The sequence below is a fragment of the Anser brachyrhynchus genome (assembly GCF_964034855.1).
Source record: "Anser brachyrhynchus genome assembly, chromosome: 2".
NCBI classification, from domain to species: domain Eukaryota; kingdom Metazoa; phylum Chordata; class Aves; order Anseriformes; family Anatidae; genus Anser; species Anser brachyrhynchus.
Genome location: NC_137695.1, coordinates 116639497 through 116664190, shown reverse-complemented (window position 1 = coordinate 116664190; position 24694 = coordinate 116639497). Strand labels below are relative to the sequence as shown.

The 24694-nt window shown below is 45.5% G+C and overlaps 1 protein-coding gene and 1 long non-coding RNA gene across 9 annotated transcripts in view; one reads left to right on the top strand and one right to left on the bottom strand.

The window, feature by feature from the left end:
• Positions 1-1421: 1421 nt before the first annotated feature.
• Positions 1422-8399, bottom strand: LOC308188914. The gene is made up of 3 exons (XR_013945869.1): positions 7734-8399; positions 3132-3296; positions 1422-2465 (listed from the first exon to the last, which is right to left on the bottom strand). It is a non-coding gene; the product is annotated as an uncharacterized lncRNA (long non-coding RNA).
• A 462-nt stretch (positions 8400-8861) lies between these two features.
• NOL4 (nucleolar protein 4) overlaps positions 8862-24694 on the top strand; it is a 194281-nt gene continuing 178448 nt past the window's right edge. For 2 of the 8 annotated variants that reach the window (XM_080578436.1, XM_080578439.1), the window contains exon 1: positions 8973-9301. In XM_080578436.1, coding sequence (XP_080434562.1) covers positions 9035-9301 — 267 coding nt within the window. In that variant the 5' untranslated portion in view covers positions 8973-9034. The other 6 variants (XM_080578437.1, XM_080578432.1, XM_080578440.1 and 3 more) reach the window with 5 other exon arrangements.

Sequence of the window (24694 nt, the reverse complement as noted above, 5' to 3'; positions counted from 1 at the left end):
GCAAGTGGAGAAATCTCACTGCTCTTAAAAGAGAAGTCTTTCCTGAAACAACATGGGCATTTTTGCTGCTCTTTCTCTCTCTTATTTCTCTTTCCATATACTAGCTCACAGTGAGGGGCTGTATCAAAGAGGTGCACAGGCAGAGTGGTCATGGTGATGCCTGGTTCTATCATATCTAAAGCTTCACTGCCAGATGACTTTGATTTTGGCCTTTGCTCTATGTGCTCTGAGTATGGGATTGAGGAAACATACTGTCATTCCGGGGTCTAAATAAACCTGCTTCTTATAACAAATATCCCTCAAGGTCTTGGTATAGATAAATGCGGTGATTCTGGCAGAACTCCAGAGACAGAGCACAGAGGGACAGTCCTCAGCTCATACGTCGTTTAATTCCTGAGTGCTGTCGTCTTTCCCAGTTAGTGCCTCCTTGCTGCACTGCTTAGTGAGGGGCACAGCTGGTTAGAAATCAGAGAGCCGCGACAATTTCCCTGTTGTTGCAAACTATTGCAGATTTCAGTCTCTTTCTGCAGGTTTCCAGAGTGACGTAAGGTGTTGGGAGAGTCCTGTAGTGATGGGAAAATGTGAAGTAGGAGTTTTGCAGCCCCTCCTTGACTACTTATACTAGATGGGACCTGAGAGGAGGTCTTCTCCAGAACTGTATTCCTAAACTGGGAGATCTGCAGGATATAACAATGATTACCTCCCACGCCCGATCCTGGCATCTTCCCCAAATAATGAATCAAAATTCTCCACTGCCTTTGATTTGTGGCAGTGTCCTGCTCCCCTACAGGTGACAGGGACCTACCTTGGTCAGAGGTCCTCTGAAATGGCACAAGGAGCAGCAGCAGGATGTGGTAACCTTTATTACAGCCCCCTGCTCTACAGCTGATGCCACCTGGGAAGTTTTGGCCATGTATGCCTTGCAGGCTGTGCCTCAGGCCATAGCGAAATAATAAGGCCAGCAGTGCAACTACTGAGCAGTTGGAGGATGTTGCATTAGGAGACAATGTAAGTATCTGAACTTTGCTAACAGTTACAGTCATATAGCAATTCAGGGGTGCTAGTTGTATCTATACCTTCAGTTCTGATGACGTTTACAACCAGAAAAACTGTGCTTTTGCTGCAATAGTTTATTCCAGGCTGTTCTCTTCCCTGAGTAACTGCAATCAGAATCATAGTTCGTTGGTGCAATGGCATCTGTAACACCTGCTTTTGTCAGGATAACCCTGTCAGAGTACACACAAATAGCAGGCCAACCAACAAGCAAACAACCAAGAGAACCCTCCAAAGCAAACAAAAATTTCTTCTTGCATCTGAACCACTTTTATTTTTGGTAAATTGAGATTTGCACCCCACTTGAATATATAAACCCCCAGATATTCTGAGAATACTTTTTTATTTAATCAATTGCATTGTTTGTGTTTCTTTTTTTTTCTTTTTTTTTTTTCTTTTTAATTAATGATCTTTTGTTGTTATTGTTTGGAATGGGGGTTATATTGAGTAAAATTTATTCAGTATTTTAACAGGAGCAAGGAGACCAGCATAACAAGTGTGCAAGAGATGAGCTTCATTTGGTGAGTAGGGGAAAGTCACATGAGGGCACACACTATTTATACTCTTCTGTTGCTCAAAGTTGGTGTTAACAGCATTGATTCAGTGTGTTGATGATAGCTTTATTCAGGACATTAAAACAGCACATACACATTACTGAGTCAAAATCTAGCAGAACTGACAGTTTCTGAAAGGGTACTTTTTTAGGACCATTCTGTGACTCTGTCCATGGTGTTTTAGTTTAAAAACATGGGCACGTTATATTAAGGCTTCAGCGGCACAAATCTGGGACAACTTTGAGCAGATTTCAGCTGTGAAGAAAGACCGATTAGATTAAGGACCTGAAAACCACAGACTAGTGAAGGAAGCCATATTTGCAATGAGAAGTGATGCTCGTTTCTCTGCTTTGGTCTTTAGCTAGCAAACCCTTCAATGTCATGAAGCGGCAGGAGGACCCCATGCTGCTCACACTCTCTTCCACATCAGATGCAAAAGTGAAATTTGGATGATATTTTACCCTGGGGAGGGATTAATGTTGTGTTCTGCCAGATATTTCAGATTGAGTAATTCTCTTCTTCTTTCTCCTTCCTCCACAGTTTCCTCCTGCTGTAAGGTGCAGAGTGCCAGCCGGTTAATCACGCTCCACCCTATGGTTGGCTTTGCCTAGTAGTGCCTGAAACAGTCTCTGTGTAACTGTATCTGAAACTTTTTGGCAAAATTTCCAGTGATCACATCTTCTTCCACAGTAAGAAAGTCGAGAATGCTAATAGAGAGAGGCTGCTAGCATTTTCAGCACTGCATTGTTAGTCCCGGCTTGTTTTAGACATCACACTAGGTGATACTCCAGTAGCTGGTTTATATCAATATTGCTCTTGCTGAGAAAGATACATCACCCATGGAAAGAATAAAAAACCCTACACAAAAACAAAAACAAACAAAAAAACCACTCTTAATTCTCTGAGCACACCTTCTCCTTTAGCATAAAAGCAAGCAAAGTTGAACGTAAGGCATCATTATAACGTTAAAGAACATTTGATGCCCACATAGAAAACTCAACACATTTGAAACTCTTTTTTTTTTTTATAGCGTGTCACATATTTACTCCCTTTTCCTCCCTTTATCCTTTATTACTAAGGAAATGAGGACATTTGCATGAAAACAAAGGCTTAGGTTCTTAAAAGTTTGTCTATTCCTGCCTGTATTTTCCTCCTCTGAAGGGATTGGAGCCTTCTGTAGAGAGTACTGTAATTGCTTCCAACCCAAAGAGCTGTGATGAATAAGAAGCAGTAAGTTTTAAACAAAGACCCTGTTTTCATGCAAATATTCTTAGTAATAAAGCATAGAGTAAAAGGTATATGTGAAGTTATGTTTTGCAGAACTGCTATTTAAAGCAAAGTAGCTTTGTAGAATGAAGTCGAGTATGAATTTTTCTAACTGCAGTAAGGGAAAGGGAGTTTGTGTATTTTCCATAAGAGATTCCATAGTCTCCAAATGAGATTGTTAAAAGGCAAATACTGAATATATCTCAATATTATTCTCATCAGCATCATCAACATCACTCTATATGAAAAAATCCTTACCAGAATTATGGCACCGGTCTCCTGGTTTCTATACAAGCCCAGGAACATACAGTCTTCTTCCCCCAAAGACTTAGCAATCGAGTTTGTTCTTCTAATCCATCTCTGAGTCATTGCCTTGGTCTACCTACTCTTTATCTTCCAAACTTGGGAATAACTGAACAAAACCTATTGAAAAAATAGAGACAAGTATTGGATTTGGAAACAATACAAAATGGTTAGGAAACATTTACATTCAACAATAAGGCTTTAATAGTTTAGGCTTGGCTTCACCGTAGGGTCCCCTGATTGATAGATCAAACACCCGGAGGCATTCATTTGCTTGCAGTTTTCGTACATTAATACTACCAAGAATCCACCCGTCTAGTTTCTGATCTTCTCAGCAGCCAATGATGTGGATCACCTACATTTATTACGAACGCCAGTGATGCCAGCAGGTGGAATGGTGGCAATTCCTCCTCGTGGACACTAACAGCAGCGGGGTCCTGCCTCCCCCGATATACCGCCGTGCTGGATTGCCTAACTGTAGGGGTTGCTGCCATATACCTGAGAGCAAAGCAAGACAGCAGAGGCAAACCCAGGCGGTGCTTGAACAATGACTTCTGCCTCCACAGAAGCTAGGGCTGCCAGCGCTCATTGTTACTGCGATCACCGGGCTGTAAGAGACGCAACAATAGACCTCCACAGAAATTCCCTCCAGAGAGGAAAGGCACTAGCAGACATGCAGTTAAAGGTAAATCGTTTGGAGTTGCAGTTTCTTTATTCCTAAAAATATCGTCTCACAGTTCTACAAGGAAGACGCGCAGCCTGCACAGAAAGCAGGCTTTCCACTGGAACTCATGCACATGGCAAGCTAGATGTGTTAAAATAATTTTTCTATGTCCATGAATTAGAAAGAAAAAACACAAAAGAGAGAAAATTCTTACTCTCAAAGACTACACTTAACCATCCAGTAACTCCACATCATGCACAACCTGCTGGGATATTACGGTGAAAGGTTTCAAAACACTCTTCCTTGGCAGAACGTGGATGATAATTTTCAGCCAAAAGCCTTCTCTCTCTCTCTCTTTTTTCTTTTTCTTTCTTTTTCTTTCTTTTTTTTTTTTTTTTAGCAAGTTTTAAAAATTTGAAAGTATCTTCTCAGCCTTTTCTGTGGAATCAGAGCTACGTCACCATAACACTGTAATTTCATCTTGAAACACTGGTAACTTTAATGAGAGACATCAGGCCTCATTCTGCCTAAGTCTTCACTTTCTATTGCCAGTGGACTTGTTAGAGCTGATAATTCCAAAAATACAATATTTATAACTTATTCATGATTTATTTTAAACCTCTTTCACAGTCTGATGCATACGAGGCAATTTAAATCACCAAAACTCTGTTTTGCAACTAACACTTCATTACAATGAATGGAAAAGTTCACACATCTGTTGGTGTTGCATTGTTTCAGGCTGCCGGCAGAGCAAACAATACAGCAGTGCACTGATTTGCTGTGCGCAGGCTGTCTCCAAACCAGAGGACAGAAGCTTTCCTTTCCTGACAAAGGGAAGCGAGTTCTGCAGAACATGGCAAAAGAGCCTCAGTCCATGGCTTCGAAGGACCAACGCAGCCCCATTCCCCAAGGATGCTCAGGGGATTCCCTGAAGTTCAGCTGATTAATAACGGGGTGTCGCTAGAAGTCTTGACAGAAGGAGAATCTATGTCAGCTCCTTTCATTGCCAGCAGAGTCCCATCTGTATTATTAAACCCTGTCAGTTCTGATACCAAAAAAAAAAAAAAAAAAGTGAACCTAACCCCATGTCATTTTCCCTTGTTTAAACTTCTATTTTTGATTTCAGATTCTTGGATGATTTAAAAATCAGACATAAAAGATTCTGTATTATAAACTCACCAAATAAATTCTGCTGAAATTACTGTATATTTAGGGTCCTACATAATGCCTATAGGTTCATAGAACCACAGAATGGTTTGGGTTGGAAGGGACCTTAAAGATCCCCCAGTTCCAACCCCCTGCCCTGGGCAGGGATCCCTCCCACCAGACCAGGTTGCCCAAAGCCCCAGGTGGCCTTGAGCACCTCCAGGGATGGGGCATCCACAGCTTCTTTGGGCAGCCTGTGCCAGTGCCTCACCACCCTCTGAGTGAAGAATTTCTTCCTCATATCTAATCTGTGTCTCCCCTCTTTTAGTTTATAGCCATTCCCCCTTGTCCTATCACTATCTCCCCATCTAAAAAGTTGTTCTCCATCTTTTTTATAAGCCACTTTTTAGTACTGGAAGGCTGCTATAAGGTCTCTGTGGAGCCTTCTTTCCTCCAGGCTGAATGACCCCCATTCTCTCAGCCTTTCTCCATAGGAGAGGTGCTCCAGCCCCCTGATCATCTTCACGGCCCACCTCTGGACCCACTCCAACAGCCCCACATCCTTCTTGCACTGGGGGCCCCAGACCTGGATGCAGCACTCCAGGTGGGGCCTCACAAGGGCAGAGCAGAGGGGCACAATCACCTCCCTTGCCCTGCTGGCCACTCTGTGCAGCCCAGGACGCAGTGGGCCTTCTGCAGAAGGTTATGGATGCTATGTAAATATATTCTACAAAGAACTTTTGGATGAAAGTGAAGTCATATACCACACACTTGACTTCATTCAGATCACCATTTTTTTTATGAAAGGCATCACTTTTGAGTCCTGTGCTGGTGTACTGCCTGGGATGGTGGAGTTCCAGGATGCTCCTGGGACTTCTGCCCAGCTAATTGATGGAACCACTCATAAAACATCCGCACCTTTCACCGTGAATCAAACCCCCAAATTGTAAAACAAAGAAATAAATTCAGACGAGCTGAGTATTATGCTAGCTTCTACTCTCTGTCCCTGATCCACTCCACAGTTGGTTTCCATCTGCTTTTACTTGTTCCCACTCCCGTCATTTACCAGTTTCAAAAAAATAACGAGGGTTCCTGGTTTTATTAAGGCATGATCCAAGCCCGACTGAATTCAGGAATTTGTGTCTGCTGGGAAGGGGATGAGGCTCTTCACGTGATCCAGAGCAGCACTCCTGGATATGGAATTATTTTCTGATGTGCCAGGGTGCTCCTGCCTGTTTCCCGCAGCCCATGCATGCTATAACCGTGTGTATCACCACTTGGGGTGTGTGTCTCCCTCCTTCCCCCCCCCCGTTTGTGGGGGGATCGGATTTGGATTCCGGGTCTGCCAGAATGGAAGTTGCCGGGAGCCCCCCCGGTGGCTGGGATGAGCACCATTGCACGCCAGACCCTTTCAGCAGCGCACCCTAACAGTGCCGCGACCCCTTCCCAAATACAACAGCACCCTGAAGTAACCCCCCCACCCCACAGAACCTCCTGGGCGGGTGGCCGGGGGTGGGGGGTCCCCTCCCCCCCCCCACCTCCCCCCGCACACCGCATCCTTTGTGAGCGCCCCCCGCTCCTCCAGCGCCGGATCGGGGCCGCCGCGCTCATTTCCCGGCCATACAAAGCCTCGGCTCCCCCCGGGGGGGCCGGTCCCGGGGGCTGGGCGGGGGGGGGACGGGCTGGGGGGGGGACACCGCCGTGCACCTGCACGGGAGCCGCCGGGGCGAGCGGGGGGCGCTGCGGGCGGGGACCGGGTGGGGGGACCCGGGAGGGGGGGACCCGGGGACGCCCCCGCGGGGATGCCCGGACGCAAAGAGCGCGGTGCCTCCTCCTCCTCCTCCTCCTCCTCCTCCTCCTCCTCTTCTTCCTCCTCCTCCTCCTCCTCGTCCCCCGCGCCCGGCGGCGGTGGGGAGGGGGGGTACTGGGTGGGGGGTGCGTGTATGGGGGGGGGGGTGTCTCCCGCCGGGGTCGCGGAAGCCTCGAGCCCCCCGCCGCGGCGCCGTGCTCCAATAAGCGCTAATTAGCTCCTTGCCTAATGATGTGTCAGCTGAGCCGGGTGCGCGCGGAGAAAGGGGGTGGCGGTGCGGTGAGGGGGGTGGGGGGGCCGGGACACGGCATCGCCATGGAAACGCTCCCCCCTCCTTCCACCCCCCCCTTCCCCATCCTCCCCCCACCCCCCTCCGCCGGCCGGGGGGGGGTCTCCCGTCTCCGTCCCGGCCCGGGACAGCGCCGCCCGCCGCCCGCCGCCGCCGTCGCCACCGAAACTTTTGTCCCGGCGGCCAATCAGGGCGCGGGGGGGGCGCGGGGGGGGGGCGCGGGGGGGGCGCGGAGCCCCGCGGGGCACGGCCCGGTGCGGCGCCGCCGCGGAGCACGGCGCGGAGCGGAGCGGCGAGGAGGCACCGGCCCGGCTCGGAGCAGCCCGGCTCGGAGCAGCCCGGCTGGGAGCAGCCCGGCTGGGATCAGCCCGGCTCGGAGCAGCCCGGCTCGGAGCAGCCCGGATCAGCCCGGCCCGGCCCGGCCCGGCCCTGGATGCAGGAGGCTCGGGCGGGCGCGGCCGCGGAGAGGCGACGCGGCGAGGAAGCGCAGGGGATGTCCTGCCCGGCGTGAGCTGAAACTGTGGCAAAAAGGGGAGAAAAAAAAAAAAAAAACGAGATTTTTTTTTTTTTCTTCGTCCTCCCCCCCCTCCCTCTTTAAATAATAATAATAAAAAGGGGGGTCTGCTCTGCATCCGCACGCAAACTTACTTGGATGCCTCGCAGCACGGAGAGCAGAGGATCCCCCGCAGCCGAGGAGTCCTGCATGGGAGCACCATCACTGCCCTGGCACAGCACCCGAGAGCCGCCTCCTTGCCTTCAGCATCCTCCTGGGACTGAGCTCGCTCTCCTCCGGTCCGACACCCGAGAGCCTATCTCCTAGATATCTGGCTGTTTGTTTTTCCTTTTTTTTTTTTTTTTTCTTCCTCCTCCATCTGCCGGGATGGCAGAGTAAATAAATTGAGGAAAATTCCTAAAAAGGCATCGAAAATTCAATGGGACTGAACGGGAGGAAGTGAGATGCTCACAGACCCTTACAAAAAAAAATAATTAAAAAAAAATTAAAAATAGAAATATTTAAAACGCGGATCGGATGTATTAGGCTTAGAAAATAGCAGGTAAGAACTTTCTTTCTTTCCAGCACCTTCATGCCCGGAGCAGGGAGATGTAAGGCAAAACCGCCCAGCCCTGGAATAAAGGGGGAGCGAGGAGAGCAGCTTGCCCTTCAGTGCTGCCTCCATCCTGCGCGGCGGGGCTGCTTTAGGGAGAGGCACAGCCCGCCAGGACAGAGACAGAAAGCCTTCGAGAAGGCTGCCGGGCTGGAGGAGGAGGGTGGGATTTTTTTTCTTCTCGCTTTTTTTTTTTTTTTATATATATATCTATATTTTATTTTTTTTCCCATTCACCTGCGCTATCCAGGGTGAATCCGGGCGCAGCTGATGCGTGGAGAAGAAGAAGGACCCGAGTCAATATTTCCTTTTCTCTTCGCTGAGCCGAGGGATGGGATTTTAATTATTTATCCGCCCGAACCCTCTCCGGGCGAGGAGAGGCTGCCGGAGCCAGCGGGATAGTCCTGCCTCGCGCGATTATTGAAGGGACTGAGCACGTACCGGGGGAGGAAGGAGAAGAGGAGCCTCCACCAGCCAGCCCCGCTCCAGTCCAATAATAATAATAATAATAATAAAATCCAAAAAAAAAAAAAAAAACACAAAAAAAGAGGAGAACCTCGCCACTCCACCGAGCAGACCGCTGCCCCCCACCCCCCTCCCGGCCCCCCCCGGCCCCCCCCCGCCCGGAGCAGCCCCACGCCACACACACACACACACACACAGACACAAAAAACAAGCAGCCGGGCTCTGCCTGCCTGCGCCGGGACCTCGGTGCCGTCCCTCCCCCGGCGGGGGCTGCGCGCTGCGGGGCGCACACAGGTGCCGAGCGCGGCCGGGCCCGGCCCGCGGGGGGCGCGCGTGTCCGCGGGGGTGCGCGGGGGCGCGCGCGGGCACCGGGAGACGATGGAGAGCGGCGAGCGGGACATGTACCGGCAGTTTCAGGACTGGTGCCTCAGGACTTACGGGGACTCGGGGAAAACCAAGACGGTGACCCGTAAAAAATACGAGCGGATCGTCCAGCTCCTGAACGGCTCCGAGTCGAGCTCGACGGATAACGCCAAATTCAAATTCTGGGTCAAATCTAAAGGCTTCCAGCTCGGCAACTCGGACGAGGTCAGTGGTGGTGCTGGAGGAGGGAAGCAAGTGCTGTACGTGCCAGTCAAAACCACGGTTAGTAGAGAATTGTCTTCCTTGTTCTATGTCGGCCGCTGCAGCCCGCTCCGGGAGCGAGAGGCAAAGGGGGAGCCGCAGCCACAGTTGGCTCCTTCCTCCCTCTTCCCCCAAGTCATCATCACCATGTTGCGTTTGCCTGTCACATTAGACACCGCCGAGCTCTTTGTGGTCCTTTGATTTAAAGCGAGCGCGCACCAAACACACCCCGCCGCCTCGCCGCCGGTGCCCGGCGTCCCCGGTGCCCGGTGCCCGGTGCCCGGTGCCCGGTGCCCGGTGTCCCCGGTGCCCCCGGTGCCCCCGGTGGCCGTGCGGGTCGGGGCTGCGGGCCCGGCCCCTGCTTTTGTCCCGCCGCCGGCCCCGGCCATTGTGCGGGGCAGGCAGCTGGCACAAAGCCCCTCTGCCTGCTCCGGGGGGGTTTCCCCGGGAGAGCGGGGCTTTCGCCTGCTTTTTTATTTTTTTTCCCCCTTTATATATATATATATATATAATTTATTTATTGTTAGACCGCAGCCCTCGAGGCGGCGAGCAGGGGGAACGCGCCTCGCCGGCTCCGGAGCGCGGCTCGGATGCTGGCGGCGGCGGCGGCGGGGAGAGGATGCTCAACAAAGGGAGATGGGCTCGCACATGACCGCTCGCTCTGTTTTGTTACTCTTCCTGGGATTGCGCGAGTCTCGCAGCCATAAAGCCCAAACTCCGCTGATGCCGTACGGTAGCGTGGCATCCCCCGGCAGGCTCCGGAGCCGCGGAGCCCGGCGCGGGTCTGGCGGCGGCAGGGTTATTATGCTCGGCGGTGGCAGAGGCTACAGATTTTCCTATGTGAGAAGATGGGAACTGGTGGCTCCAAGTAGGTTTTGCCTATTGAACTCGTTATTCTTACTTCTTGTGCTCCGGGTCACGCAAGCTAAGCTTCTTTTGTCTGCGTCTGGGGTGGCGGCGGGGGGGGGGGGCAGCTGAGGAAGGAAACCCGGCAATTAAAAATATTCCGGCTTGGGCACTGGGCTCGGGTGAGCACCGTTCTCTTTTTTATTTGCAGTGGCAGCTTATCCTGACCCGCTGGGGAGGCTGGTGGGTGGCGCAGCAAAGGGGGCTGCTCGCGAAAGCGTTCTGGGCCTGGCCGTGACGTAGGCTGCTGGGGAAATCTGCCGCTGCCTGCTTCGCCCAGGGCACCGAGCTGGGCATTCCCAAGGCCTGGCGAGATGGGCCCCATCGCCAGCGTGGCCTCCTGGCCACGGGCAGGCTGAGGTGGGGGGGATCCCTTTGGAGGAGGTTATGGATATGAAGACCGAGAGCGAAGGGGAAGCGCTGGAGGGAGCTTGTCCCCCCTCCGTGGCTTTTATTCACCAAGGCGTTCTAGGTGTGCCTATAGAGCCGGGCGATTTGGCGGATGTCTGTCGGACAGTTAGGTGACTGATGGTTAATCTCGCACCCCAGCAGGTACTGTAGACCAAATTTATTTTTCCGTGCAATTTGGCAGCAAACGGAAGTCACATAAAAGTTGTCCAAAACAAAAGTCTCCATTTAGGTTGGAATTTTTTAATATCTCCTCTGCTTACTGGGATAATAATTGCAAAGAGCCAGCAGGCAAGACCTGTTATTCCTAAGACTATCCTTTTCACTGCAAGTTCAAAACTGTAAGCAAATTCACTGCTTTTATGAGTGAAATTACACTGACTACCCTGCTAAATAAAAAGGCTATCGTTACTTTTATGAGGTGGAATTTAAAAATTAAGGGCTCTTCTGGGTCTCTGAGACACAAGATTCACTGATGATCAACTTGTTTATTTTCTCCCACCTTTGCCTGGCCATGAGAGCTTGGAGTACCTCCTTGCATCCCTTCTTCTATTTTATTTTCAGGTCAAATATTCTTTTTTTTTCTTTTTTTTTTTTCTTCTTTTTTTCCATTTTTCCATCAGAGATTTCAGTGAGAGGTCGAGCGCCTTGCTGGTCCTACCTTTGTTCATTTGGAGGATCATACCCTCAACTGTGAATACTAGTGAATGTCCCTATAAATGCATATATGTATTCAGATTTGTATAGAAATAACTATCTTTAGATATTTAAAGCAACTAAGCAGGCATCATAATAAAGCAAGGAAGGAAAGTTAGCATGAAATATTCGTAAGCAATTTCAGAATATCTGCACATTAGTTGAACAATGACATAAAACCCCTTATGGAAATGGTCTTGCACTTAGGAAAAAAATCCCTCTTTCCTTCTGCTGTCCAGCACAGATTCATTGTCCAGCCGAAATGAGAAGAGGCTGTACTCAGCACTCTTACACCGCAGGCAGCTCTGAGAAACAAATGTCCACCTAAAAACATGAAGCTAGTGTTACTATCCAACCGCACAAGGCAGAGGAGGTATTTCCATAGACCTGTAGTGTGGCAATTACATGTGTGAGCTGCTGCTAGGGCAGGGGCAGTGTGTGCCCAGTGCCAGGTGCTCCGAAACGCCCCATGGTACGGAGCAGGGACGCAGCCCCTCTCCCAGTGGCAAAGCTCCTATTGACTTAAACAGGGCTGGGATTTCACCCGGACAGAAATGGTGTTACTGGGGGAAACACTAGCTTTTCACCGGACAGCAACTGTTGGTAAGCCTTTAAAGCCCGTTCCCTCATTTCTTTGACTCTTACTAACTATTTAAGAGTTTATTAATTTATGATCATTTAGAGACATCCCCATGTACTGTGATTATTATTTTTTTCTTACTGTTATCAAATACTGTTGAGCTTGTCTGGAGAGAGACACAACTTGTAACAGGTTCCCAAATTGTGATTCCCTCCCTTGTCCTCTCCCTCTTCTGTGCATCACTTGATCTCACCATAGAGGTAAAAGTAATTTCAATTTAAAATTAATCACTGCTGGCAACATGAGATCTCCCTCTGCAATAACGGGATGGATGAAATTACAAGTTGGACTCTAAAGTCACAAGCTGGTCAAAAACAAGTAAATAATATTCAAATACTTTGTTAGGAATTATTCTCTCCTTGAAGCTTTAAGATTTGCTGCTCAGCTTTGCTGTCAGCCAGAGAGATTTGCTCCTGATGGTGCTGTAATCCACTGCTGCTGGTAATTAGACATCATTACTGCTGCGTTAAAGGGAAAGAGAGAAGGAGAGAGGACAGGCTGGGGCTAATTAACTACTTGATTCTAATGAAAGGAAGAGAGCCTGATAGCAACTGGGAGGTTGCACCGGAACAGGCTAGATGTACAACACAGACTTAATTGAAGCAAGGGTATCTTGCAGCCTCACACTAGCTGAGGCTTGGTCTACTTTCCTGTTCTGCGGACAGTACCACGCTAGGTTTTGTTCTGCTTTTTCCTTGCCTGGTTGGTAAGTAGCTCAAAATCACAGGCCTGCTTTAAATATCAAGTTTAAGCACACCAGCAAGGAGAATGCATAGATGATTATGTGTCGGCTTAATCTATTTTTGGGTATGGTCTCCTCAAGAGCAACAGGAACAAATCAATTTCTGAATGTTCACATCCCTCTGTGGCCTAGGAGATGCACTGTTGGTCACCAAGCAACAACATCCCCTGCAAAACAGCCATTTTAGGTCCAGAGTGGGACAGCACACAGCACGCTATTTGTATGTGCAACTCGGTGAACATCTCCCTTCTGCAACTTTTCAGATCTCTACTGTTACCGTCACGCGTTTTCTTTCTTTACGCCCAAGCTGCGCTTTATGTGAATCGTGAGATGATGCTTAGCCTAGACACGCTGTATAAACGTGCTAAGCCAACAAATATGCCAAATGGCTGACAGCAATTGCTATCGAGTTTTGATGGTTGGTACTCACAACCCATAAGGAGGTGTGGAGCTAATATTACCAGTATAGTATTTTTTCAAACTGTGTACATGATTCTTATGGTGGATTTTTTTTTTGTGTGTGTGCATTTTCTGCATAGTTCTTAAACTGGAATTATTTTTTGATTGGCAATTGGAAAACAAATTTATTTTCACCACTGCTCTTTCTCCCGCTTTATGTCTTCCATAGACCTCAATACGGCTCCTAAAATCAAGCTTGACTTAGACATAAGTTACAAAATAATGGCCCAGGCTGTATCAGCAGGTTCTAGGCAGAACTTTTCTTTAAAGAAGAAGGGCTAAAATGATTGTGAGATGCTGCTCTGATAAAGAACGTGCGATTAGCAAACTAGCAGAATATAACCTCAAACGCCAGACTTAGGTAGGTTTTATGTCGTTTTTAATTTGGAATGACTCCGCAGACTTTAATGAAATCCCAAGCCTAATGTATGAATTTTCCTGTGTCTTCTTTTATATTTTCCAACTACAAACGTGGAATGGACTTTCATTCAGAAACCAAATTTTGTTCAGTTTAGTTCAATCTTCAGATCCTCCAGCAGGATCTGGTACCTCCTGGATAGCCGCAAGCAGAACAGGGAGGCTCTCCACGCATGTAGGGCTGTACTACTCAATCTGATTACAGGATTTAGGGCTTACAAATTATAGGCCAGTCAGTTCTGAGGAACAGGGTGTATCCCAGCCCATCTCTTGTTCTGTTAGTGGTGAAGAATAGTGGATGGGCGTATGAGTTTATGGTTCATTTGATTTTATATAAATTGCTTATGAACAATAAAATATAAGAAACAGATCACTCTATAAAATAGCTATATGTCAAAATATGGTGCTTTAAATTATCTTGCATTTTAAATTATGTTCATTATTTGGGGGCATTTTATAGCAATCTGAAAATACAAAGCTTTGCTTCATTGCATTTCTCTCTGGTTTTGTAGCCATCAATATCAAAAATGAATAAAAAGGTTTCTCAAATATGTATTGGTAGTTCTGTAGCCTGCTGAACTGCCAATGCATAATGGGAGCAAGCACCACAGAAAGGTGATGCTGAGGGTGAGCAGTAATTCGTCCCAGGGTACGGTTCTGCAGTAGTTTACAGTCCTGTTAAATGCACCTTCCAGGCTCAGCAGCTGTATTCAAGTCCTGCAGTATCCGTCCCGTTTATCTGCCAGCCGCATTTTCCCAGTTCAGATCTGCAGAGCTTTGCCTCCCCCGGTTACCCATAGCCTCCGTTGTGTCGTTTTCAGACCTCCCAATGGACTCCGTGGGGAAGGAGGTTGGTGAATCAGACAGATAGTGCTGGAAAATGGTCATAGCAGATGGAACAAAACCGGTTTAGTTGGCAACTGTTAATATAGGCATTCAGCTCAGTGTTCCTGAATAAGGAGAATAGCTCTGTCCTGAAACCGAAAAAAATGTTAGTGGCCATATGTAAGGTGCTATCCCCACACGCGTGTGTGCGTGTGACAGAGAGGCAATGGGAGAGGAGGATTTGAGATTTTGTAGTAACAATGTTGAGATAGAATTTTCCAAAGAAACATGAGCCAAAGAGAGCAAAATTTTAAAAAGAGATTATTTTGAAGTGCTTCTGTAACAGTAGTAAATACCATAACAAAAACTGCTACTGATATATCCACCCCGTACGGTAATGCATACAGTGAGAGAGAGGACAACGGATTCGGTGCTATCACCTGGTAATGGCCAGGGTTGTAGCATGAAAGCCCAAGTCTCCCCAGTGATCCAGAATAAACACTTCCAGTTTAATGTTCATGCTGCTGTGAAACCTTGCTGAGAAGACTGAGGTGACAATGGACTCGCATCTTTGCTGTCCTTCCATAGCCTCTTGCCATAGCCGCTTGCATTGGATTCAGCCATGATGCAACGTGGTAGTGACTCTGTTTCAGACACTTGCGTGCTGATTATCTTCAAAGGTAGCAAGTATTGTTTCTGTAGCTGCATGGCTATGTGATCACTGAGAGGTAGGAAGGCATTTTTCAGCAGGCTACTGCTCAAATGGGCTGAGAGGCATCAGTAAAACATAATGGTACATTGCCTGATCTTTTAATGCTGATAGGTTTTTTTCTTCCCCTAACTTTCGTGGTGTTCACTATTGTCCTTGTTCAGTGCTCTAGACAGAAAGGAGATGTGATCTGGAGACTACACATAAATACTCAGAAAGACTCCGTGTAGAGAGCGCTTATCATGACCATGGGAAGAAGACTATGTCAGAGTTAATGATTCAAACTTAATTTTACACTATGGAAATAAATTAAAATGGGCTCACACCAAACCATGAGGTTTGGTCTGCTGTTGGAGGAGGCAACTAGCGGCTGTTGGTTTTGGTCTAATGGAAGCGATTTGGGTCCCGACCTTTCCCAGTACACACGGTAAAGCTGTTGAGAGTTTGTTGCTAAAAGAGGAACAAAACAAGCATGGCAAATGTTGAAGAGAGATATAAATGAGGTAAATCTGGAGAAAGATCATGAGATAGCATGCCAGAAAACATGGATCTCTGGGCAGATCCTACCAGATTCTGCAGCCTCCTGTGCACTGCAGAGCATCACAGGAGTCCTTTTTTCTTTGTTGAGTAGGTGACCCTGGTCAACACAGCGCCCAAAATGAGTAGAGCTTTATAGGACATAAAAGATGTTTTGCTCATGTATATGTCATTTCTGACCTGCCAGAAGCCTCTCTGGCTTTAAAAACACGTGAGGAGATGATATTTGCTGGAGCATGGGAGTTGTTGGCATTGCCCTGCTGAAGCAGTGAATGTGATTCGTGTAGCTTTCTTAAATTACCTTTCTGTTCTGTTTAAATAGATGAGCCAAACAACCTTACATTTCCACTAGCAAGGTATATTTTAATGGCTTGTAAACATAAAATATCCTGGTAGGCAAGAAAGACTTGCTACAAGCATTGGACATTCTTCCAGATGCAATGGGCTTCCTTACAGACGATCACCTTAAGCAAAGGTAGTTGTTCAGGCTTATAACTGTTTATTCAATAATTTTGCAACCTGCAAAACCTCACATTTACTGTGTGCATGTGCAGGGATTAGAGCTAGTTGCTGAAATTGAATTGTAGGATCTGGACCATTTAGTTGTATCTGTGGATGCTTGTCAACTTAAGGAGCTATTTGTAGTGAACATTTTACACAATAAATCTGATCTATGGCAGACTTAACCTCAAGAAAAGACTTTTTTTTTTTTTAACTATTTATTTATTTATTTTTAAGAAATAAATATTCTGTATAGACTCAGAAGGGCAATTTTTATTAAATGACCTACTTGAGCCTAGGATGAAACTCATTCAGCCTTTTTGACTTGAGAAGCTGTAATTAGGCTCCTCTAGGAAATGAGAGGTTATATATCTTATATTCCAATAAGGCCTGTGTGTTTGAAGGTTTTGTAAATTTTGTTACCCCAAAATTTTTAATACAACAAGGGATGGATACTATAATATTTTGAAAAAAAAAAAAGAAAAAAAATGCGGATGAGATCACTTGTACTTGAATAACTTACAGCTCTAACTCACCATACAAATTTTAAATTAATAACTCTTTCATTGATGCCTACAGACTTAGGCATAGCTCTAGCAATACAGTGAAGTGGATTTTGTACAAAACTTTTGTTTAAGGCAGACTCAGAGCTGAAGTGTCTGCCACTAAATCATGACCTATCTGTAGGGTAAAGCAGCATTGTCTTGGCACATGAGAAGTCAGACTTTTGAATTAACTAATGATTGCTGTCCTGACCTGATAGATAAATAACAAGCAAGTAATTACACAATTATTTGATACATCAAGAGAAGAACAGCTAAAGTATGGCCAAAGGTTTCAGCAGACAGGAAAGACAATCAAATAGGATGAAAAGTTTTTGCAGAATTTCATTTTTTCAGTTGATATCTTCTCTGTGGTGGGTAATGAGGAAAAGCCTATTCTGGGTATACATTTCTCAGATGATGAAACTGAAGGAGTGTCAGAAATAGAGAAATAAAGAAAGAGGTGATGGTGAATCGAGATATTAAATCGCAGTACTTCACCAGGATTAATGCAAATCCAAGAAAACTGGAGAATTCAAGAATGAAGTAACCAAAATATTATCAAAATATATCATTTTCCACTATACATGGTGACGATATTGGAATAATTAGAAAAATCTATTAGAAAGAGGAAAAAAAAAGGTGGTGAAGATAGTTGGTACAAAATAACAGACCAGTGAACCATATTTCAACACTAAAAAAAAAAAAAATCATTAAGAAAATCATTAAAAATAGAGTTGTTAAGTGACAATATGAACTGTACCTGGTTGATGCAACTAGTTTAGATTTTGGAAGGGTCAGTTATGTTCCTCTTACCTGTCATATTCAGAAGTCATCTGAAGGTAATTTTCAGGTGAAAATTTACTTCTGGTTTCTTTCTGAAATGAAAACAATCTGATACTGACTTTACTAGAGCTAGATTGAAACTTTGGCTGTGATGACAATCTAAAACTGGTGAAAAGTTGGGAAAACATAGGAAGTGACTTGAGAGCTATATAAATGCAGTCCAGTGTGCATACACACAGAGAGAGATATATATGAAGTATACAGATAAAACCCAGACAAATAAAAAGGTTTCAACACTGGATATAGATGCAAATTAATTAGGTTAAGCAAGTCAAGGAAGGATTGGGAAGGAAAATAGAAATATCATAACGAAGGACAAAAGGAGAAATCATGGCAGGCAGAACTCCCTGCAGACCATTGCCAGATAATTTACATTTTATGCCATTGTAACACTAGCTTTTTGAAAGGAGTGGAAGATTTCAAGCTTTTCAATCACATTTAAAATGTATAGATTTAGCATAACATCTCGAGGGAAATATTTAGGAATAATTTCAAACAAATCAATAAGCGAATATCTTCAATAAGCATAGCAGGGGCAATGAAAATCAGCACTGGGAAAAGTATAGAGAATGATATTGAAAACTTATTCGTCTCATTAATTAAATGATATGTCCTTGCCTTTAATAACATGCTTAGTGCATTTGCCTCATCTCCAAAAGGTCAAGACAGATGAAAGGTCCAGGGAAGGTAACTGAGCTAATTAAAGAAAAGGGGTACTTTTAAATGAAATACATTTTAATTGGTTATACCACACAGAAAGATGAACAGTAAGAGAAAATGCACAATAAGAAACAGAAAAGATACAAAAAGGTAGAGAAAAGTTGAGAGAAGTGGTGTGGTGTAAACACTGATGAACAACAGAAAGAAAAGTCTGCACCCACCATTTTTAATCCTATTCCATTCTAGTAAGATTTTTTGACAACTATCTTAAAAGGGAAATTCAAGGCTAGGCCATTGTTTTATAGCTTTTAGTATTGGGGTTGGAAGGTCATTGCAGCCTCAGGAGAAACTCTGACAGCTTCAGCCAAAATCTCTTCCAAGGATTTTACAAGAGAGTGATAGCTCCATGATTCTTGTAAGGGTGCAGTATGCTCTTTATGTCCATTCACCTTTGCTGACCCCAGCAGAAGCGAGGACAAGGTCATGTTCCTGCCCTTCTTCCTCTGTTCCCCTGGGAGCACCGGCACTGCTGATGACACTTACCTGCAGCAAAGCACCTTGCAGTTACCTGGTGTTATTTTTGCAGCAGCTCTCTGTGCACGGTCCCATACAGCGTTTATTGGGGTTAGTCACATTCCAGCCCATACGGTCAACACAAGGAAAGACCCGTAGAGTGCGGTGAAATCCCAGAATTTTCCCATGCCCTTCCCCTTTGTATTGAATTTTAGTATTGCTGGTGGTCTCAACCTTTCTGCTCTTACTTCATGTCTAGCTGTATTAGGAAGTTTTAGGTACGTTTTCTTATGTTCGTTGACGCTAGCAGAGGAAAATAATTTGTTTATTATTATTGCACAATGCAATTAGATGTATCATATTTTGCTTAGGGATTTATTTGTTTATTTGCTGATTACTCTGAAACATCTTTTACGGACTCCCTTGGAGACTGGGACTAGAAGGTTTGTTGGTCACTTTGACAGTAGCATTTTCTATGGCTCGTTGCTGTAGGGATATTACTATCCTGGAAGAAGGAAGGAGATGGTCAAGTTTCAGAGCTCCAGCACTATCCTGTGTGGATCAGTGCATGAGATTGCAGTGATTTACATGGAAAGTTTACAATCAACCACCTCCATTTTCCCATTTACTCTACTTGTGATTAGAACGAACATGCTGATTTCACCTCCGTATTTTTGCCTACTTGTGCAAGCATTTTTTTGTTGGTTCTTGTTGCAATTATTAGCAAACTCTTACTGTGGTGGGAAGAAAAAGGGAAGCAAAAAAAAAAGCAGAATTATTAGAGAATTAATTGCAAATATGAGAGGAATTGGCTCATTCAGGTGAATAAAATTTCTGAAAGATTTTGCTTTTGACTGGCCTGACCAGTAAGAATGGCAAAAATCTAATTAGGTGACTCGTCCCACTGCAAGTCTCAAGATGCAACTGTGGAAGGAAATAAAGTATGTAACTCATTCTCTTCTCCCTTAATCTACACAGTCATATATATATATATATATATTAATGACAACTTTTGATAACCTTTATCTTTTTATATCCTGAGAGTTCAGCAAAGCCCCAAAGCCACGGTTGCCATAATACTGAAGAACTCTCTCTTGAGTGAGCAAACAGCTCAGCCTTCTTTTACTGAATACTCTATTCCAATGCCAGGAATCCATTTAAAACCTGTAGTTCAGACAGACCCTGTTCTAGTTGCCCCTTTTTGTCTCAATTTGGGACTATCCTACAAGGAGACAGAGTAGTAAGTTCTGTATGGGTGCATCAGCAAAAACCAGAACTTCTCAAAGAGATGTATATTGGAAACTCATTGGACTGTGACACTTTTTTTGGAAAACCTACACAAATCCTCCACTTTGTTCCACCAGTGCAAAACGCCTGGCTATCATTGTTTTGGTGTAACTGAGAAATAGGTTTAGCATACGGCGAGCTGTCAGGGCGTTATGTTTGCGCCAAAGCAAATAATAAAACAATAGAAATTAAGCTAGTTCTAGAACCAAAGCTGGTTAAAATAAAACTACTTCCTTTCTTTTTTTGTTGCCCTTCTATATAGCAAATTCTAATGTTATTCTCTTCAAATCAACCCAATTTTGGTGAGATATAGTGGACATTGAGGAAACAGTGGAAATGAAAATATTCTTTAGCCTATATTCCTACTTGAATCCTACTTTTTCAACTTGAACCAAAAGAGCTGCTTTCAAAAACTGTATTAAAACAAATAAACAAAAAGCATTCTTAAATAGGAGAAAGCAGGTCAAATTTTATTAGTAGCAGTAAGTAGAACATGTTAATTAACAGAATTCCAATGAACTGTGCCTTCTCTGCTATTTACCTTTGAACGTTAATAAATGTACAGGTAATTGCCTGATATTTATTTATTTTTTTTATAAATTTGATTCTTAATAAATGTCAAGTCAGGAAAATTTTCAGATATACAAACCTGAAAAATTTTGACAAATTTGCTTTTATCATGTTTGCTGTAATTTGAAAGCAGGCAAATAAACAATGCTCAGAGTAGAAGGCTATATGAAAATATTCAAAGTGAATTAGCAATTTGTCTGGTGGATCCAAAGAGTGACCTACCAGACCTACAAAAGTGCTGAAAAACTGTAGCTGTAGGAAGCTAGAAGGAGTCAGGCTGGTGAAATCCAAGAGCTATGAAGGACCAATTCTGTCATCCTAAAAGGCACGGGATAAAATCCCCTTGTGGGAACTGACAAGCAGAAGGCCTGTGAAACATATTTTTTGGCACAAAGATGATGTCCCTGTTTCAAAGGCACAATGCAGTCCTTCAGTGATGCTTAGGCTTTATAATGGCTGGTACCCAGGGAAGGAACCCACCCCAAAAGCACCTGCCCTTAGTGCTCAATGCCCTGGCCAGTCCATACCGCTTGACTGGGTGACAGTGGCTGGGTTTGCAATAGGATATGCTCAAATAAACTTCCTCCACTTGAATAATTTACCTATACCTGCTAGCTCTTTATGCTATAACATATTCCAACATCATAGATCAGTGCTTGATAAATGTATAAATGTGTTTATAAAGCTTATAAAAGTACATAGAAAAGCTTATTTCCAGCAAGGTCAATGCCAGCTGTAAATACTGGTAGAAGCAAGCTGCCCCCACCTCCTTGGTTGTGATACAGCCTTCTGCAATGCTGGGGCTGTGCTCATCACCCCAGACAGTTCTCCACTGCAGAAATCCTCATATTCTGACTGTTCAGGGAGGGAGCCTGATCTTAGTCCTTTAAACTCTCCATATATTTAAGTACATTACAACTGTGTATCTCTCATCTTTTCCCCTCCCCAACTAAACATATGCAACCCATATGCTTATCTTCAGTCACGCTTCTGAGGTAGTTTGTTTTCTTGTTTTTAAATATTCTCCCGTTTCTATGGATTTTGCATTAGGACATGTACTATGGGGAGAATTCAGATCTCTTTCCCTTTTCTGTGTCTCTTTGAACTATATTTACATTAGAGAAGAGCTGCTTCTAATAAGACTGAAAGAAAAGCGAGATGAGAGAACAAATGTGGTAAAGTGTTAAAGCAAATAGCGGATAAACAAACTTTCACTTAATAGCTCCCTGTGAGCTCATCCTAATGAAAGTAAGTCAGCTTTGGGAGAGGTGGAGGCTGGGGAAAGTAAAGTCAGCCTGGAAAATGCATATTACAAATTTCACAATAACAATAATAAAACTAATGAAATAAACCAGGTAAAATAAGGACGATGCTTCCTGTTAATATGGTAATAAGACAACTATTGATCTTTAAAGCCAGTATTTATGCAACTAAGCATACCTGTTGGCCACCTATAAATACAGAACAACCTTAAGATACTAATCGCCTAACAATTCAAACTACCTGGAAAATGTGAGGAAGATGAAACAGATTACTTTTTTTTTTTTATTGCATTTTTCACTGAAATTTCATTTCAGCAGAATTTAAAACAAATTTTGTGTATCCTTCCCAGTATTCATTTCAAATTGGATCATATTAGTCAACATTTAATTTAATGAGTATCACAGAAATGATATAGCAGAAAGTAGCTAAACAGAATGTTGCTAGACTCTAAAAAGCTTGTCTTTATACAAATAGGCAAATAATGAATAGGTGCTGGCTATTCCTCGCAATGTTAGTGTGAATATGTTCACCATTGTACAATAGGCCCAATATCTATCTGATGTGTGCGGAGCTACACATTTTCTTCAATCCTTGTCATTTGCCTTTGCTGCTGGAGACTATTATTTACTAATAGGCACAGAATAGTTTTTTTCCTTATGTTGCCTTTATTTCCAGACGTCAAGGCCTGCTGTTTCTCATTCTGAATTCCAATCCGATGGCAGGTGCCAAGATTCAAATGTATATTATCTATGGGCAGTAGGATCAGCACATTTGTGTAACATCAGCTGAACTGAACCACTCACTGTGCTGGCTGCATTTTAATATTTTTAATCTTTCTTTGGAAGGCACGCTATTTTGGTGAGCAACCAAATGCAGTCTAAGCTGTGCACAAGAGGAGATCTACAAATGGGTTTCTAAATGTAGGCTTCTGTAAAATCAGAATTAAAAAATAAATATATAAAAAAAACCAACGAACTCAAAAACATGTAACTGGAGAACCTATTAGGTTCAATCCACCCACAACCATCTGGAGCAATAAGTTATCTATCTTATTTATCTAAACAAAACTTTGGACATGACATGAGCAGAAATGTGGTGAATAGGTTGAGCTGAAATAATTCGTACCTTAATGTTTTCAAATGTCCAAGACCAGGAAGACTGATTTTAAGAATTACTGAATGACATTACCATAATAATGTGAAATAGACCATTTTAAAGGCAAAAACTGTTCCTATTAGTATCAAAATCCCACTGACTACAATAGTAACGGGATCGGTCTTTTAAGTAGCAAACCATGCTTTAAAAAAATCAATACTTCAATTTCACACGGTAATATGGATAGCAGTATAGTTGCCTATTCTCAGACACTGTAGTTTGTGGATTTTATCTCTCTAATAATACAGAGGTTCAGCACCTATCTTATGAATCACGGAGAGGAAAGGCACAAGCCGTTTCAAAGCCTTTCCACTGACACTGGCCGAGAAAGCTCTCCAGAGACAGGATGCACCCAGTGTGCCTCCGAAACGAACTGCTACCTCAGGAGAGAAACCGTGTACACCAGCACAGGTCTCTCTGTGGCACTGATGGCAGGAACTTCTCGTTGTGACCCATCCCACTCCTCCGCAACGCCCTGAGGTGGATCAGCTTTTCATCTCGAAACAAAATGAAAAAAAATACCGGCAGCATTTTATTTTTTTTTTTAAATTTTCCTTTTACGTTTCATGTATGGCAGCGCGGATTCAAAACCGAGCTGCAGCCCATGCATCACACAAAGAAAAGATCTGCACGGGTTTTGGCAGAGAGAGGCACAGGCTTTGGGGAAGGGATAGCATTTGTACCCCTGGCGTGCCCGCTCTCCGGGAGCCTCCAGCTCTCTGTGTCTCACTCCTGGCGAGGCCCTGCCGCTCGCAGTGGTGCTCAAAGCAGAGCCTCTGGGGCTTTGGGGCACGCTGTACCCCAAAATCTGTCTCTGGTGGTGGCTGAGAGGAGGAGTTACCATGCCCCAAATCGGGGCTGGTGTGCTGGGGGAAACTGGGGGGAAAGCTTTGATATTTTGTGCCGGCGAGGCGAGGCGCGACGCGGGTGACTGTGACTCCATCGGACATAATGAGTGCACCGGTTCAGCAACCGGCAGACATTTCCTCCACCCCTCCCCCTGCAGCCATATGGTACAGTAAACAACCACCACAGGGTGTGTGGGTTTTTTTTATTATTATTATTTTATTATTTATTTTTTTCTTCTTCTCCCCCACCCTCCCCACCCCGGGTGCCCCTCGGGGCTGGGGCGAGGCATTTTCTTCCTCCTCTTCGTCGTCGTCGTCCTCCTCCTCCTTCCTACACCCCCCCCTCCCGCCCCGGCCCGGTGCCTCCGCGGCTCCGTGACTGGATCCAGGGCCGGGGCTGGCATCGAGGGCACGGGGAGGGGGAGCAGGGGGAGGGCGCGGCCGCCCCGCCACCGCTCCCCCCTCTCCCCGCCGGTTCCTATAGTAACAGTGCAATACCTCCGGGACACGCACACACACACACACACACTCGCACACGCTCACGCACACCCGCCCCTCACGCCCACTCGCGGCAAGCAGCGGGGGGAGCAGCGGGCACGGCCGCGGCGCCCTCCGCCATCTCCCTCCCTCCCGTTCCCCGCCGTTCCCATGGCGACGGGCTGCGGCTGCACCTGGCCGGCCTCTCGTCCCCCCCCGCCGGGCCCGCGGCGCGGCCTGCCGGCCCCCCCCCCGGGCTCCTTAGGGACGGTGGGGTGCTGTGGGGTGCCAGCGGGGCCCCGACCGCCATCCCCCAGAGCCAAGGGCCTGTTAGCTGCGGGGCCGGCTGCCAGCAGCCGAGCGGTTGAGGGAAAATAGCTCAGACGGCTGTTCTGAGGGACCCTGGGGGTTCT